Raw genomic sequence first — 17,620 nt, 5'->3', positions numbered from 1 at the left:
GTGAGCCAGAGACAAAAGGCTCCATAGCCCCCAGAAGCAGTGGGAAAAGGCTGAAATTTTCCCAGCTCCAGATGTTGGCTATTTGAGCGTCACGTGGAAACAATCATAAGCTGGCAAGGGCTCAACGGTTTGGCACGGAGTTATTTCTGGGGCAGCTTTTGTATTTCTACAAATGCCATCGGAACATCTCGCGCTATTAGAAAGCTCCATGTTTTCACTCCTTTTTTTTATCCTCTTCAGAATAATAACCCCTTGGAAACATGAGTCTGAAATCTCTTTGTATTCCCCAATTCTCAGTTTGTTTCTTCTTCTACTTTGCTGGTTTGTTCGGGTAGGGTTGCTCCTAAATTCTGGGCCCTGCGTCCTGATTTGTTGGTATAGAATAGCTCAAGGACAGCTGCACTCTGCATCCCGTTGCTTGGACGATCTGTGTTCTGAGTCCTAGTTTACCACTGTCCGGCTGCACAGAGCAGAGGGGCTCTGCGTTGTTATTGCAGAATTGTAATGATGTCCAGGCACCTGTCAGTTAGTTAGGTTTTTTTTAATGGAAATTTTTTTTAAAAAAAGAGCAGCTGAAGCTGTGTCTTTGTGGTGGTGGGGGGGGGAGAAATTCACATCCTGAATTGCACAGACTTTGCAAAGAGACAGAAGATGAAAACAAGGCAGGTCAGACCTCGTGCCAGGCCATCTCTTTTTAAGTTGTTACTTAAACTTTGAGATGCGGTCGTGATAACAAAGGGGGAAATAATTGGCATGCAAATGAAGCACCATGGTTTTTATGGCGCTGGGAGCTGCGTTGTGAATTCCACTGGGGATTCGTTCACATGTTTTTATGTTTAAAGTCAACCCTGGACGCTTTGGAGAATTAATTCAGTTTCTTTTACAGCCCTGGGTACATCAAAATGGTATGTAAAAATATACCGCACTGTGTCACCCTCCATCTGACGGCTCGTAATTCCCCCTTTGTAAAACATTAAAGAGGATCTGCAATCCGAAACGAAAGCCTAGCAGCCTGAGCATGGCTGGGGGAAGTGAATCTGACGCTCTAGAGTGCTTAGGGATGACTAGTATCTGAGCACCTCATAACGTATTCATCGTGTGACATAGGGCAGTGTTGTTGTCCCCATGTTACACAAGGGAAACTGAGGCACAGTGGGAGCCTATTGACTTGAGGCCAGGCCCCAGTGCCTTTGCTACTTCCACTCTGCAGGGTAGGTGAGTAGGGGGGACAGGTCACAGTTCAACATACCCATTCCCAGAGGAGCATGCCAGCTCTGAATCAATGCAGCCGTAAGGGCTTCAAGTGTGGAGGATGGGCAGGGGTGGCATTTAAAACCCCACAGTGTAGACATACCATGAGTGACTTGCCCAAGGTCACAGAGACAGTCTGGGGCAGAGCAGGGACTTGAACCCAGGTCTCCCTAGTCCGGAGAGCTGCCCTAACCACTGGACCACCTTCCCTTCCCGTGAGTATTACACGAAAAACATCCTGATGCTGAACTGAAGGAGGCTATAGGCTCATGTCCCCAAGGGAAGGGCTGGGAACCCCATTGCACAGGAGAGTAAAAAGAAGTGCTCAAGATTTTCAAAAGTGACTAGTGATTTTGGGTGCCCAGCTTCAGAGCCCATAAAGGGACCTGATTTTCAGAGGTGCAGATGCTCAGCACTTTCTGAAAACCTCCTCTGAAGTATCTGACGTCAGACGAGCAGCACTGGAAAAGCTGGGCCTAGAGTGATCGACAAAAATGTCTTTTTGAACACGGCACACAGTTGGCCTGTGGAACTCATGGCCACAAGATCCCATTCCAGCCAGGAGCTTAGCAGAATTCCAACATGGGACTGAACATTTATATAGGTGATGAGAACATCCAGAGTTATGAGAGTAAATGAATAAATAAGTGTATTTGAAAGGATATAAACCTTTCTGCTCCAGGACATATGCCAACCTCTAACTAATGGGAGAAGGAGAATTTCCCCTAGATTATCCCATAACTGCCTGCTACAGGGTTCTCACACCTTCCCTGAAACAGGTGCTCCTGCTCATATTGGACACAGGATACAGGAATAGAAGGTCTCTGGGGCTGACCCAGTCTGGCAGTTCCTATAAGCCAGACTGTAGGCAGCAGTCCTGCCCTGGCTAGCGTGGTTGTGTGTGCCTCTGTGATATCATTCCATACGGTGACTGTCCCAAATGATACCCGACTAATCGACGGGGGCAAGGGATCGAAATGTTCTATTAATCACAATGATCTCCTAAGTAATATTCATAGTCAGCCCTTCTGTCCCTCCCCTCTCGGGTCACTCCTAGCGCCTGGGGGCGGCAGGGTTGGTAGCCCTGCGTGCTGCTTGTTAGGAGCTGACAGGCTGTTTTCGGGAGGTGAGTGGCCAGGGCTGGCTTTGCTTCACACATCCCATCTGGGAAGCCCGCCTGTCTCGCGAGGGGGGTGAAATATCGACTCCGCGTTCAGTTGGCTGATTGCCCGGAGTCCTGTATTGGAGACCCCTTTGTGAGAAGAGGCAGCTTTAATTTCTAATTACGCCAGTTCCTTCTCGATGCCTGTCACGGGCGCCCGTATCCTTAACGTCCCCGCGTGGCAGGGGAGGAGGGCTCGGGGCAGGGCGTTGGACAGTCGGGAAGACAATGAAGGGGGAGGGAAGACAGGGAGGTGGGAGTGAAGGGAAGGGTGGCTGTTAACAGCAGAGGAGGTGCACAGGTGACAGGGTGCAGTGCATGGTGGCCTGCGTCCAGATCTCGACGTGAGGAAGGATGCTGGCGCTGGGCAGTACCAAAGGTGCCAGAATTAGCTCTTGGGGTGCTGGAGGTTGCAAGGGCTGGGATATGGCAGAGGTCTCGGGATGCACTTGGGTCTCCTGGCTGGAGACTCCCAGGGGCTGAAATATAGCATTTTCCTTTCCTCCCACGGGAGTCATCAGACCTCAGCCCTGGCCCAGGACTCCCCAAGATGGACTTGGCTGAAAGTCATTGATTTCTGTGCTAACAAGTTCTGTTCTACGCTGTGTTCCTGTCGAACAATAAACCTTCTGTTTTACCAGCTGGCTGAGAGGCACGTCTGACTGCGGAGTTGGGGTGCAGGGCCCCCCTGGATTCCCCAGGGGCCCCGCCCGGGCAGACTCGCTGCGGGAAGCACACGGTGTGGAGGCAGCCTGTGTCTTAGCAAATGCCTCCTGCTGTGTTAGAGGAACCGCAAAGACAGGGTGGGGGAGCGGGGGGGGCATCTGTCCACCCCTAAAACCCCTCTGCCCAATGCCCCGTTGCAGTTTGAGCTGCAAGAACTTTCTAGGTGCGTCTCCTCCCCGCCCCACTCCTGCATCCTCTTTCTCCCCCCAGGGAAGGGCTGGGGGTGGTGGTCACACCATGGTATTTCAGGGGCTGTTGTGCAATTTCACCCTTGATGGCTTCTTCTGCCTAGGACACAGGGGGGAGAAGGCGTTTTGATTTAACCAGAGTCTCAGCTCGCTGGTTACATGAAATTGACTAATCAATTAAATTGTTGCTTACTTGTTAATTACAGCAACTGGACAGCAGCCAAGGGCCCTGGGTTCAGTTCCTTCTGCTTCCCCCCTACCCTGAGTTCGGGGCAGCCCCAGACTTGCCTGGTGAATTTGCTCTTGCTTCCAGAGAGCTACCGCCAGTTGGCTGAATGGCTCCAATGGGACACCGAGGGAGCCTTTCACCCCCAGGAGGTTCGGCTCTTGCAGAGGGGAATGAAGGCGGGGGGAGGGGGAGTTAAGCCGTCTGTTGTAGGCTCCAGTGTATTTCAATTGATTTTCCAACACTCTGTACATCCCGATCTGATTGCATTTCAGACAAGAAACAAGCACAAAGCAGCTTTGGGTTACAATGAGAAAATATCACTCCCTGGCTTCCTTGCTCCCACTGATCCGAAAGGCAGCAGGATTACTGGATGAGGCAGGAAGGATGATCCAGTGGTTGGCACACTAGCCGAGGATTTAGAGACGCAGCTTCAAATCCCTGCTCTGTCACAAACTTCCCCTGTGACTTTGGGCAAGTCACTTAGCCTCTCTGTGCTTCTGTTCCCCATCTGTAACAAAGGGCTAGGGGTGTTGTAAGGATAAAAGCATTAAAGATTGCGAGGCGCTCAGACACTACTGTAATGGGGCCGGATACATACCTTCGATAAACAAAACCAGGTAGGGCTGTGGGGAATCTTCAGAAGATTCCCAGTGGAGAAGCTCGGCCAACGTTTGTCCAAATGTATCAGGAACTTTTGAGGTTTTCCATTGCACCAGCAAGGGAAGAGTTAATTCATAGACTCTTAGAACGGACGGGGTTTGTCCAACCTGCTCTTAAAAACCACCAGTGCCGGGGATTCCACAAGCTCCCTTGGGAGCCTGGTCCAGAGCTTCACTCCCCTGAGATTTGGAAAGTTTTTCCTAACGTCTCCCTTGCTGCAGATTAAGCCCATTGCTTCTTGTCCTGCCTACATGGAGAACAATTGATCACTGTCCTCTCTAGAACAGCCCTTAACGTATTTGAAGACTGTTATCAGGTCCCTCCTCAGTCTTCTGTTCTCAAGACTAAACACGCCCTGTGTTTTTAACCTTTCCTCTTTAGCACGCACAGTTGTGGAGTACCTGTGTGCGTTGTTGTCTTCCCATTGGCTAAAAAGGCCCTGGAAAAGGTAAAAGATGATAGGCACAATGTTGCAACCAGCAGTGTAACCTGCACCTGTATTTACTCACCTTAAGTGAGAAAAGAGAGCAGCGGCTTTTGGAAGCTGCTTTGATCTTTGCCACCTCGGGACATCTCGTCTAGGTTTAATAAAAGATTTTGTTCAGGAAATCCAAGCTGATGCTTCTTCGATACACACGGCTTGGCTTCTCTGTATCCCTTCCTGCCTCGTTTTCGTGGGGCCGGATTCTCCATAGTGCTCTGTTGTGACACTCAATGGTGACAGATTCGGGGCTGGGCTCGTTAGGAACTCAAGCCCCCTGGGGCTATGTTGGGAGTTCATCCCATCAGATGCTTAGTTCAGGGGCCACATGACCCAAGCCCTCCCTGTGGAAAGCCATCAGAGGTCTCCACATAAAGGCTAATGGCTCTTGTCCGTCTAAATTGGGTAGCATGAGTTTCGCCTGCAGTGGGCATTAAGCTGCAGCTCAGAACCAGCTGGCAATTAATCTGGAATGCCAGTGAATGCTGGAATGAACTGGGGAGAGGGGAGTGGAAGCCAGCATGGCTTGCCCTGTAATCAACGCAGCCTCTGGGGCAGGGGCAGTTCCAGGGATGGGCCCCTGCTAGGGTGATGGGAAGTGGGGGCTTCATTCTTGCTTCTTTACCTGCTGTGTGTCTCTCTCTCTCTCTCTTCATCCCTTCCTGTATTTTTTTCTCCTTTTTTTAACTCTCCATAAGTATGTTTATTAATCCTCCACATTAGCTCTTAATTTCTGAGCTGCATTAGTTACTAAATGATGCCGTAAGAGTGAGCAATGGAACTGGGTGCTGCGGTGAAAGCGGTGAGCAATTCTAGTGGGTCGGGCAATCAGTGTCAGAAGCAGGTGTTCAGGCAGGGGTGGTGTTTCCTAGGGGCCAGAGGGGTTTGTAACGTGTGGGTCCTCGGCTGTGCTTCGAGCATGTTGGGATGCAGGGTTTTGGCTTGGGTCCCTCGACGTTACATCACGCCACGATTGCAAGGGACGGGGTTTTATGGGTACTGTAGGCGGCCGGTGGGGAAAGCTGAGAATGTACAAAACTTGAGGTCGTGTTCCTGTGTGTGTGTGCATATGTGTGTGTGTGTGTGTGTGTGTTGAGAGGGTGATGTATTTGTAGAGGGTGCAGAGAGTAGTGTGTATAGAGGAGGCGGTATATGTGACTGGCACACGTGTGTGTTTCTGTGTAGAGAGTGGGGTGTGTGTGTATAGAAAGAGTGGATCATGTGTAGGGAGTTGAGGGGGAGTGTCTGTGTGCCCAGAGAGTGGTGTGTGTGTGTCTTTATGGGTAGCCAGTGGGACGGATGTATGTTTCTATGCAGTGGGCCGTGTGTGTACGTGGAAGGACTGGGGAGTGGGGGGTTAGTGGGGGCAGGTGTAGGGGCGGAGGGGGTGTATAGATTTCACTTTCCCATCACCCCACCCCAGCTGCTTGCCACGGGGCAAACCCACGCCCTGCTTCACCGCCTGGATGCTGTGCTGAGGGGACCCTTAGACCCTTCCATTCCCTCTCCCTCCCTCACCCAGTTCATCTCTCCAGCCTCCCATCACCTGCATCCCAGTCCTTCTTCCCCATCGCCTGGGGAAGCAGCAACCCAAACTGCCACGGCCCAGGATCACCTCTCCCTCAGGGCCCCAGGAGGCTGCGAAGCCAGTGGCGGAAGGGTCACCGCTGGAGAGCACGGCCTGTCCTTTGTCACACCTCGCCAGTTTCTCCTCGTAGTCAGAGCACCAGGGCAGCATAGGAGCCTTTTGTCTGTTGGGGAGAGGATCTCGCGGCCCAGGTGCCATCCGCAGCCCAGTGGATGCCCAAGAGCCTCTTCCTCCCCAGCTGCCTCTGTCTTTCTGCCTGCCTGCGCTGTGCGTCTTTCCTCTGACTCCCTGGAGCAAGAACCGAGCGCCTGATGGCCCACGCGAGGCCGTGCCCTGGCAGGGCCCTCATCTGTAACATGGCCCCCGCGCCGGGCAGCTCTGGGGAGTTACGCTCAGCCAGGATGCGACCCCAGACGAAGGTGTCCCTGTGGAGTGGTGCATCTGCCTGGTGTTTGTGTGTGTGTGTGTGTGTGTGCCCTTACATACCTATCTGGCCTGTGGTCTGCGGTGTGTGTGCGGGAGTGGAGTGTGCAGGGGTTGTGTTTGTGCACTGCATGTCTCTTGGGTTGGCGTTGTGGCTGTGTGTGGGCAGTGTCAGTGTGTATCTTGGTGGTTGCGGGGGGTATTGTTCTGTCTGTGCAGTGCCTGTCGCTTTAGGTTGGGGGTGAAGAGGGTGTTTCACTATATTGCGTTGGAATGATGCGAGTTATTATTTATTATCCCACTGCGCTCAGCCCTGTACAAACGTGGAACAAAAAGACAGCTCCTGCCCCAGTCTAAGACAAGAGACAACAGGTACAGACAGACAGATGGGCAAACGAGGAAACCAATGATACGATACGGGTCAGCAAGATGGCCGGATGTCCCAGCCGCCGAACTGCTGTCTAGTTTCGTGTAGGCCTCCGGGCAAAGGAAGGTTTGGTGGCGGGACTGAAAGGATTTTGTGGATGTTTACGGGGAACGCCTGCCCAGTGACAAAGGGGCTTGTCTGGAGATGTAACGCGTGGGCCGATCGGAAGCAGGAGTTGACATCTCGACAGTGAATAAGGGCCAATGGGTCAGTGGGGCCAGGTGATGAAGAGCCGTGAAGAGGGAAGACAAGCAGCTTGTGTCTGATGTGAAGGGGATGCAAAGAGAGGGGTGACCTGGTCAGAGCCACGATCATCGCAGCCGCATTGTGAAAGGAGCGGAGCGGGGCAAGATCACGTGTGTCGAGGGCAGAGGGCAGGATGGCGCAGCGGAGATGTGAGATGATGAGAGGCTGGATGAGCGGTTCGGCTGCGGGGATGGATGAGAGAGGCCGGATCTCAGAGATGGTCCCCGGAAAGAATCTTCCCCAGCCTGGGTGGGAGGCCCTAGAGGGAGGTCTGGATCCAAGATGGCACGCCAGTTATGGGCCTGAGCGACCGGCAGGATGGCGGTGTGGGCCACAGTGACTGAGAAAGGAGTGGAGGGAAGGCTTGTGTGTTGACATAGCAGGGTGCGTTTTGTGCGTTTGGGGTGTCTCGTGTGGTTTGTGCTGCTGTCAGAGCAAGGGGTTGTGTCTCTGCAGTGGGTTGTGTCTGTAGTGTAGTGTTCGTGTGCTGGGGTCTGTGCAGTGGGTTGTCACGGGGCGTTGTGCTGGGCTCTTCACAGTGGGTTGTGTTGGGGTGTTTTGCTGGGGTCTGGGCAGTGGGTTGTGTTGGGGTCTGGGCAGTGGGTTGTGTCACGGGGCGTTGTGTTGGGGTCTCGGCAGTGGGTTGTGTCACGGGGGGCGTTGTGTTGGGGTCTGGGCAGTGGGTTGTGTCACGGGGCGTTGTGTTAGGGTCTCGGCAGTGGGTTGTGTTGGGGTCTGGGCAGTGGGTTGTGTCACGGGGCGTTGTGTTGGGGTCTGGGCAGTGGGTTGTGTCATGGGGGGCGTTGTGTTGGGGTCTCGGCAGTGGGTTGTGTTGGGGGGAAGGGAGGTTGCGTGGCTGTCCCCATGCGCTGCCCGTCTCTGTCACTCACCTACATGTTGATTTATGCCGCTGAAATGTTTGAGCAAAATCTAAAATGACCCCTGCTTAGTGCCTGGGTGGGAGAACACTAGGGCCTTGGCAACCCAGCCAGAGCTTCCCCCTGAATCCCCAAACCCAGAGAGACCCTCCCGCGACACTGGGGAGCACAGGGAGGGGGAGGCAGGGGAGGCTTTTCGAGCCACCTGCACGGGGTTCGCGTTCCCTGGTGCTGGCTGACCAGTGGCTCCGGACTCCTTGTGCTCAGTTCTGATCCAGCCCCAGGGGGTGAGGGTCACACTTGTGCACATGGGGGTGCCTGGTGCTCAGGGGAGGGGCTAGCAGCCTGCGCTGCATGATGAAGGATGCCAGGGAGGAGGCCCCCAGGGCCGTCCGGTCCATGCTGTCTCTGCAAAATCAAATTCTCCTGTTTCCTGTGGTCCTCCTCTGAGCCCATCAATCCTGAGAGAGAGGGATGGGGAGATCGGAGGAGAGGGCTGGGGGCAGAGCAGGGGGTTGGATGACAGAGGAGCAGGGGAGAGAGGGAAGGGGGAAGTGGAGGAGAGGGAAGGAGAGCGAGGGATGGGGGATGGATAGAGGGGGCTGAGCGGGACTTGGAAAGAACAGCGTTTCCCAGCATATATGGGATTCTTTCGTCTGGGAATGACCCACTTTCCTTCACCCTTTAAAGAAACAATCCCCTCCCACCCAGGGCCTCCTCCATAGGAAAAAGACAGCAGCTCTTGGCCCCCTGCCCAGTAGCCTCTGCCCCAAGCCCCCTCACCCAGCCCTCGCGGTGTGCCAGGGAGCCTGTGCTCTGGTCTGGGATCAAGGGCCCCGGGAAGAGCAGTGAGTTTCCCAGCCAGGCCTCCAAATGCCCCACCCTCAGTGAGGAGGGTTGGCAGCCAGCCTCAGGCTCCCCCAGGGATGGGATGCTGCTCAGCTGCTGCCAAGAGGGGTGCCCGGCAGTGGGGCTGGTGTTTTGGGAGCACAGGAGTCCGGGATAACGGGGCAGTTCCCAGTCACCACCATTTTGGCACAGAGGGGGAAACTGAGGCATGGAGGGGGTGGGACTTGCCTGGGGTCGCACCATGAGTCAGTGGCAGAACTGGGACTAGAACCCAGGAGTCCTGGCTCCCAAGCCCCCTTGCTCTAACCCCGAGATCACTCGTCTGCCGGAGCTGGGGCCTGAACCCCAGGGTCCCCAGCCCCATGCCGCCTTCCCCTATCCTGGGGACCCTGGCAGGAGCCGAGAGCTCAGTGCAGAAGGGGCCCTCGAACAGTAATGGAGCCGAGTGGGGGTGGGGAGCGTCTGTCTGACTCCCCCTAGCCCCCGCCTCACTGGCCCCCTGGGCAGGGGGAAACCCGAGCCGTGCCCCCACCCCACCCCCTGTGGCGGGCCGTGATGGGGCCAAACAGCTGCTTTCATTAGCGCCTTTGAAACAGGAACGGCCAGACATTCCCTCCCGGTCCCCTTCTCGCCTTTTGGGGGTGGGGAGGGGGTGTACAGGGCGGGTGGGGGGTTGGTTTTCTCTGCCTGCCCCCTGCTGGCTGCTGACCACCCCTGCGCCCCCTGCCTCTCACACCCCCATCTCTCTCCTTGTGCCACCGCAGGTGTGAAGGGCGCCCGTCCCTCCTGGAGACCATGACGCCACCCCGTGCCCTGCTCATCCTGCTGCTGCTGGGGGGGACGGCCGAGGCCGCGTTCCCGGAAGAGCCCGGGCCCATTAGCCTGGCCCCCGGAGACTGTAAGTGAGGGACTGTGGAAGCGAGGGGGGCCGAGCAAGGAAGAGTTGGGGGGGGGCACAGTCTGGTGCCAAGCTGGCCCAGAGGGGCCCTCAGCCAACCCTGTGCACCTTTACAGTGCGGGTTCCTCCCCCCCACCGCCCCTCCGGTTTCATGTTGAACATTGGGTCCCATTTCGGGGCAGATGCAGGGGAGCACAGGGGGCTGCCCGGCAGGATGCTGACAGGACAGGGGGCTGCATCGGAGTACAGGTGGCAGCCGCTCTGGGACGCAGGGGGAAGCTGCCTTGGAGCTCAGGCAGGATGCGTCCGATTGAGCAGGTGGCCCTGGCGTGGGGCGGCTGCGTTGGTACTGGACGGGTGGGGCACTGGCATGCAAGGGGGCCAGTCCTGCTGAGCAGGGAGGAACTGCGCCAGCTGCATGGGAGAGGGGCATCCAACTCGGCATGTGGCATGGCAGATACATTGGCATGCCAGTGGGGGTTGCTTTGCAGGTCATTGGCAGAGCGAGGGGTGGGTGGGAGGCTATTCCAAGCCAAAGATGGGGGTGCCTTCAGGTCGGGATTGGGGGGCATCGGCAGAGCTGGGGGACAGAGCCTCGCTCCTGACCAGTCAATCAAACCGATTTGATGGGAGAGAACCCCTGGCTCAGCTGGGGCTGCAGAACTCAGCTCACCCCCGATCTGGGCAGGATTGGCGCAGTGGGTCCAGGGGCGGGGAGGGCAGCGCGGGGGTGCTGTTGAAGAGGGGAGCTAGCGGGCGCTGCTGTCCCCTGGCAGATGTGAAGCACTACTCGGTGTTCGTGGGCAGCGGGCTGAGCCGTTTCTCCAGCCTGGATGGCGGCGGGGCGGAGCGACTCCACATCCAGCGCATGTTGAAGGTCAACAGGACTCTGTACATCGGCGACAGGTAACGCACTCCACTCCGGGCTGGGCACCCCCCTCGGACGGGGGCCCACGCCCCAGAGATCTCTGGCCGCCCCCTCCCCAAGATACAAAACACAGCGAAGAGAACAGTTCCAGGGAGCCAGGGCAAGAAATGGGGGAGCAGCACAGGAAGGAGGAGAGGGATCGGAGGTGTGTGTGAAAGGGGATTGGGAGGGTCAGGGGAGCAGTAGAAGATTTGGGTGCAGATGGAATTAGGGGGCTGGGGGGAGAAGTGGGGGCAAGAGGAGATCTCTGTGCTCCCAGCTGTCCTTTCTCCTTCCTCCTCCTCCTTTCCTGCAGGCTGATGTGGTGGAGGGGTAGGGGGAGACCCAGAGAACCAGGAGGTGAGGCCAGGGGGGAGGGCATGGGACAGGTCGGGGGTGAGTCCCAAACAGGCAGAACCTGGGGAGGTTGCACCCTGCCAGATCGCCATAGCAACCCGCAGCCTACGGGAAGAGAGGGGGAGAGAGGATGCTGGTGAGTGGAGGATGGGCTGAGATCCCCCGGAGATGGGGTCCAGCCCCCCATGTGGTAATGGAGGTGGGGGTGCAGTGCTCCATTGACGCTAATGCTCCCCCCTGTGAGTCATTAATTGGCCTCTGCTGTCTGGACCTCCAAAAGGGGTGCCCCGATTGTTGGTTCTGACCTGCTGTCCTCTGTCTTCTCCCTTCACAGAGAGGACCCCAAAACCTGCATCTTGCACACACCCCCATGTGACTCTCCTCCCCTCGCATGGGGGCCCCCATATGAGTCTCACAGCTCTGTGACCCCTTCCCTCACAGGGGGACCCTAATAAGTGGCTCACTGTTCTGTGACCCCTCCCTTGTAAAGGCTGAAAGCCAGTTCTGAGTATACAACTTTATCTGTTATGGTTCGATCGTGACTTTGAACTGGGCTTTCCATCTCAGTAGCTGGTCAATGAAACACACAACTATCGTTTGTAAACACAGCGGCGAATCTGCAATTCTGGGCTTTGTGTGTTGGCTAGGTGAACACGATTTGTTGGGGAAGAGTCAACATGGTTTTTGTAAAGGGAAATCATACCTCACCAATCTACTAGAATTCTTTGAGGGGGTCAACAAGCATGTGGACAAGAGTGATCCAGTGGATATAGTGTACTTTTGATCTTCAGAAAGCCTTTGACGAGGTCCCTCACCAACGGCTCTTAAGCACAGTAAGCTGTCATGGGATAACAGGGAAAGTCTTCTGATGGATCAGTAACTGGTTTAAAGGCAGGAAACAAAGGGTAGGAATAAATGGTCAGTTTCAGAATGGAGAGAGGTAAATGGTGGTGTCCCCCAGGAGTCTGTCCTGGGCCCTGGGTTGTTCAACATATTCATCAATGATCTGGAAAAAGGGGTAAACAGGGAGGTGGCAAAATTTGCAGTTGATACAAAATTACTCTGGGTAGTTAAGACCAAAGCAGACTGCAAAGAGTTACAAAGGGATCTCACAAAACTGGGTGACTGGGCAACAAAATGGCAGATGAAATTCAACGGTGCTAAATGCAAAGTAATGCAAGTTGGAAAACATAATCTCAACTATACATACAAAATGATGGGGTCTAAATTAGCTGTTACCACTCAAGAAAGAGATGTTGGAGTCATTGTGGATGGTTCTCTGAAAATATCCCCTCAATGTGCAGCGGCAGTCAACAAAGCAAACAGAATGTTGGGAATCATTAAGAAAGGGAGAGATAATAGGACAGAAAATATCATACTGCCTCTATATAAATCCATGGTACGTGCGCACCTTGAATACTATGTGCAGATCTGGTCACCCCATCCCAAAAAAGCTATTTTGGAGTTGGAAAAGGTCCAGAGAAGTGCAACAACAATGATTAGGGGGATGGAACAGCTTCCGTATGAGGAGAGATTAGTAAAACTGGGATTCTTCAGCTTGGAAAAGAGGCGGCTGGGGGAGGGGGGGGATATGATCGAGGTCTATAAAATCATGACTGGTGTGGAGAAAGGAAATAAGGAAGTGTTATTTACTCCTTCTCATAACACAAGAACTAGGGGTCACCAAATGAAATGAATAGGCAACAGGTTTAACACGAACAAAAGGAAGTATTTTGTCACCCAATGCACAGTCAGCCTGTTGAACTCTTTACCAGAGGATGTTGTGAAGGCCAAGACTATAACAGGGTTCAAAAAAGAACTAGATAAGTTCCTGGAGGGTAGGTCCATCAATGGCTATTAGCCAGGATGGGCAGGGATGGTGTCTCTAACCTCTGTTTGCCAGGAGCTGGGAATGGGCAACTGGGGATGGATCACTTGATGGTTCCCTGTTCTGTTCATTCCCTCTGGGGGCACCTGGCATTGGCCACTGTCGGAAGACAGGACACTGGGCTAGATGGACCATTGGTCTGACCCACTTTGGCTGTTCTTATGGTAGAAACACAGCGTCCCTGCTTCACCTGAGCCACCCTGATGGGAGAGAGCAGAGGACCGTGATTACTGCATTAGTGTTGGTAGCACCCAGACTCCCTGCCACAGGTCTCTGTGTAAAGGAGGGGTCTCAAACACGCGGCCCGAGGGGTTATTTTCTGCAGCCCGCCAAGCTCCCCGCACCCCCAGAGTTATTTCCTGTGGCCCACCAGACTCCCCCCCCCCCCCCCTCGCGTGCTGTGTCTCTGCTCCTCTGCCTATCTGCAGGCGCTTCCCACTGCCAAACAGCTGTTTGGCGGCGCTTTGTGCTTTCCAGGAGGGAGGGGGAGGAGCGGGGAGCTGCGTGCTCAGGGGAGCAGTCAGAGAAGAGGTGGGGCAGGGGCGGGGATTTGGGGAAGGGTTGAAATGGGGGCGGGGCGGGGCAGGGGTGGGAAGAGGCGGGGCAGGGGCGGGGCGGATGGAAGGGGTGAACTGGGGCGGGCGGGTGTCAGTGATGCGGCCCTCAGGCCAATGTACTAGTCCTCATGTGGCCCTCGTGGTGATTTGAGTTTGAGATCCCTGGTGTAAAGAGAGGCCATATCCACGGACGGCCATTGACCCACCGCCTTGGTTTCATGACTGGCCTTTGGTAGCCAGGCTCACCCTTCAGCCCTGCAGAGCCATGGCGGCCAGTGCAATTTCAAGCCCATCCCAGTCTGAGCCCTGATCAGGAGGCTGCCTCATACAACTGCGGCTGCAGCCGTCAGCTTGGCGAGCAGTGGGGTGTGGGACTGACTGGGCCCTGGAGGCTGATGTCTCTAGGGCAGAGTTGTGGCATGGTGGCCAGGCAGTTAGTTGAGGGGAATCTTGCCCTGCTGCTGCCCAGACTGCACCCAAGCTGGATAAACAGAGATCTAGTTGCCGGGGCACTCAGTCATTGCAGCAAACACAACCTACGGAGATCTAGAATGCAGCCCGTGGTCCCAGCATGCAATGCTCCGCCTAGACCTGAGCGGGCGGTGTGAGCCCCAGAGTATACAGGTCCCAGCATGCAGTGCTCCACCTAGACCTGAGCGGGCGGTGTGAGCCCCAGAGTATACAGGTCCCAGCATGCAATGCTCCGCCTAGACCTGAGTGGGTGGTGTGTGCCCCAGCAATGACAGGTCCCAGCATGCAATGCTCCGCCTAGACCTGAGCGGGCGGTGTGAGCCCCAGAGTGTACAGGTCCCAGCATGCAATGCTCCACCTAGACCTGAGCGGGCGGTGTGAGCCCCAGAGTCTACAGGTCCCAGCATGCAGTGCTCCGCCTAGACCTGAGCGGGCGGTGTGAGCCCCAGAGTCTACAGGTCCCAGCATGCAGTGCTCCGCCTAGACCTGAGCGGGCAGTGTGAGCCCCAGAGTCTACAGGTCCCAGCATGCAATGCTCCGCCTAGACCTGAGCGGGCGGTGTGAGCCCCAGAGTATACAGGTCCCAGCATGCAATGCTCCGCCTAGACCTGAGTGGGTGGTGTGTGCCCCAGCAATGACAGGTCCCAGCATGCAATGCTCCGCCTAGACCTGAGTGGGTGGTGTGAGCCCCAGCAATGACAGGTCCCAGCATGCAATGCTCCACCTAGACCTGAGCGGGCGGTGTGAGCCCCAGAGTCTACAGGTCCCAGCATGCAGTGCTCCGCCTAGACCTGAGCGGGCGGTGTGAGCCCCAGAGTCTACAGGTCCCAGCATGCAATGCTCCGCCTAGACCTGAGTGGGTGGTGTGTGCCCCAGCAATGACAGGTCCCAGCATGCAATGCTCCGCCTAGACCTGAGTGGGTGGTGTGAGCCCCAGCAATGACAGGTCCCAGCATGCAATGCTCCGCCTAGACCTGAGCGGGCGGTGTGAGCCCCAGAGTCTACAGGTCCCAGCATGCAGTGCTCCGCCTAGACCTGAGCGGGCGGTGTGAGCCCCAGAGTCTACAGGTCCCAGCATGCAATGCTCCGCCTAGACCTGAGTGGGTGGTGTGAGCCCCAGCAATGACAGGTCCCAGCATGCAATGCTCCGCCTAGACCTGAGCGGGCGGTGTGAGCCCCAGAGTCTACAGGTCCCAGCATGCAATGCTCCACCTAGACCTGAGTGGGTGGTGTGTGCCCCAGAGTCTACAGGTCCCAGCATGCAGTGCTCCGCCTAGACCTGAGCGGGCGGTGTGAGCCCCAGAGTCTACAGGTCCCAGCATGCAATGCTCCACCTAGACCTGAGCGGGCGGTGTGAGCCCCAGAGTCTACAGGTCCCAGCATGCAATGCTCCGCCTAGACCTGAGTGGGTGGTGTGTGCCCCAGAGTATACAGGTCCCAGCATGCAATGCTCCGCCTAGACCTGAGTGGGTGGTGTGTGCCCCAGCAATGACAGGTCCCAGCATGCAGTGCTCCGCCTAGACCTGAGCGGGCGGTGTGAGCCCCAGAGTATACAGGTCCCAGCATGCAATGCTCCGCCTAGACCTGAGTGGGTGGTGTGTGCCCCAGCAATGACAGGTCCCAGCATGCAATGCTCCACCTAGACCTAAGCAGGAGGTGTGAGCCCCAGAATCTGCAGGTCCCAGCATGCAATGCTCCGTATAGATCTGAGAGGCTTTTCTGCTCAGATTGAGCAATGCATGCTAGGAACTGTAGTTTCTGTAGGTTGCATCTGTGTTAAAACAGGAGGGCTACATCACGTTCCACTAAAGTAGACAGCCCTGGGCCCTGCCCAGCATATCCCTTGGCTGGGCAACATTTGGGCCCCCCCTGCCGGCCAGTGCCGAGAAGGGAATGCTTTCCAGGCACTTTGTTGTCTGGGGGCTTTGTGCCGGGCCCACCAGCCCAGGAGCATTGGAACACAAATGAATATAAATGCGTATTTAACTTGTTCATTCATTAGCCCAAAAGTATCAGTTTTTGCCATCCCAGTTTAATTGAGATGAATAAAAACAGAGCTGGCCACTCGGAGCATAAATTGCCCACTCACCGATCGGCTCCATGAATCATAATTTTGCCTCAGCCCTTACACGCCGGCAGCTGCACTTAGAGGCGAACTTTTCACATCCAAGGCTGCCACTTAACTGCACCGATTATGGTGGAAACCAGCCCCATAAATCAGCGTAAAAAGCCAGATTGAGAAACAAATTGCCAGCGAGAGCAGCGTGATTTCCCCCAGAGCGGGGTCAGGCGGGGGTGGAGCAACGGAGTTGCCACGCGCTTGGGACACTGTGGATGCATGGCCCAAGAGTCATTCACTTTATCCCATCACTCCACACGTCCTCACCCTTGTGTCCCACCCTGACACCAAGTGGCAGGACCTACTTCCCCCCACTTAGGGTGGGGAGCCCCAGTGGGCCAGCCCGTGCTCCACCCTGGTCCCGTGGCCCGCTGGGGATATTAGTTGGTGGCTCCTTCGCAGAGCTGTGAGCACGGGTGCGTACCTGGCACGGTTCCCCACCTCCCCCAACACCTGCCCCTTCTGCTGCAAGAGGGAGACCCTGGCGGGCATTTACATCAAGGGCGCCAGTTGCAGGCCTTCTTCTGGCTCCTCCACAGCCTCCTTCTCTTCCGGTTCTAGCTGCACTTTTCCCTGCACCTCCTAATTTATGCACACCCCGTCCGTGGCCCCACGAAGTCACAAGACCTCCTCGTCAGCCTCCTCCGGGCGCTGGTCAAGGTGGCCGTCCACCCTACCAGGAGGAGGAAGTTGGATTGGGGGGAGGGGAGGGATCTTTCCTCAAGTCACGTCTCCGGGCGGCGTTCCTCTGGGCCGTGTCCCCTGGCTCCCTGGCCACCTTCGAGGAGCAGAGGGCGCTGACCGGTGTCCCCCTCTGCATCCGTGCGTCTGTCCCTGTCACTTTCACTCCCGACCCTTTTCATTTCATGTCCCCTGGAATGATTTGATTACTGGGTCTGGTGGCTCCTCCACTTAGGCCGTGGGGGCAGGACTTTTAGATGTGGGCGGGCGTCTGCCCATCCCCAGGGATTCCACAGGTGCTATAATAGCCCCCACCCACCCCACCGTCTCTCAGTGGCAGGTCACAGGTAGCCAGCCAGTGACTGTAGTCTCTCGACAGATGTAGGTGGCCCACAGTGTGCGCTAAGCTGCCTTAATGGGGCGGGGCCAGTCCCACATTGCACAGAGCAGGGAGCGATTGCGTCGTGTGGGCAACCTTTGTACAATATTTGTGGCAAATATATAACAGTGGTTGCAACAGTGATCTGTACGGTTACAGATCCTGCCAATAACGCCACAGTGCAGTTGTGCCGTGCAGGGAGTTAGGGGCACAATGGCTGGCGGCGTCGGGGGGACAGGAGCCTCCATCCAGGGC

General features: G+C 56.0%; 1 protein-coding gene across 2 annotated transcripts in view; it reads left to right on the top strand.

Annotated features, from left to right (window-relative positions):
- The window catches only part of SEMA6B (semaphorin 6B), an 85,632-nt gene that overhangs the window by 41,529 nt on the left and 26,483 nt on the right, over positions 1-17,620 (top strand). For both annotated transcript variants that reach the window (XM_075123345.1, XM_048831099.2), the window contains exons 2-3: positions 9,873-10,006; positions 10,783-10,912. In XM_075123345.1, coding sequence (XP_074979446.1) covers positions 9,873-10,006; positions 10,783-10,912 — 264 coding nt within the window. The remainder of the gene's footprint in view (positions 1-9,872; positions 10,007-10,782; positions 10,913-17,620) is intronic.

This window comes from Caretta caretta, chromosome 25 (genome assembly GCF_965140235.1).
Source record: "Caretta caretta isolate rCarCar2 chromosome 25, rCarCar1.hap1, whole genome shotgun sequence".
Classification (NCBI taxonomy): domain Eukaryota; kingdom Metazoa; phylum Chordata; order Testudines; family Cheloniidae; genus Caretta; species Caretta caretta.
The sequence above is the reverse complement of the archived record's forward strand: the minus strand, read 5'-3'. Positions and strand labels throughout refer to the sequence as shown.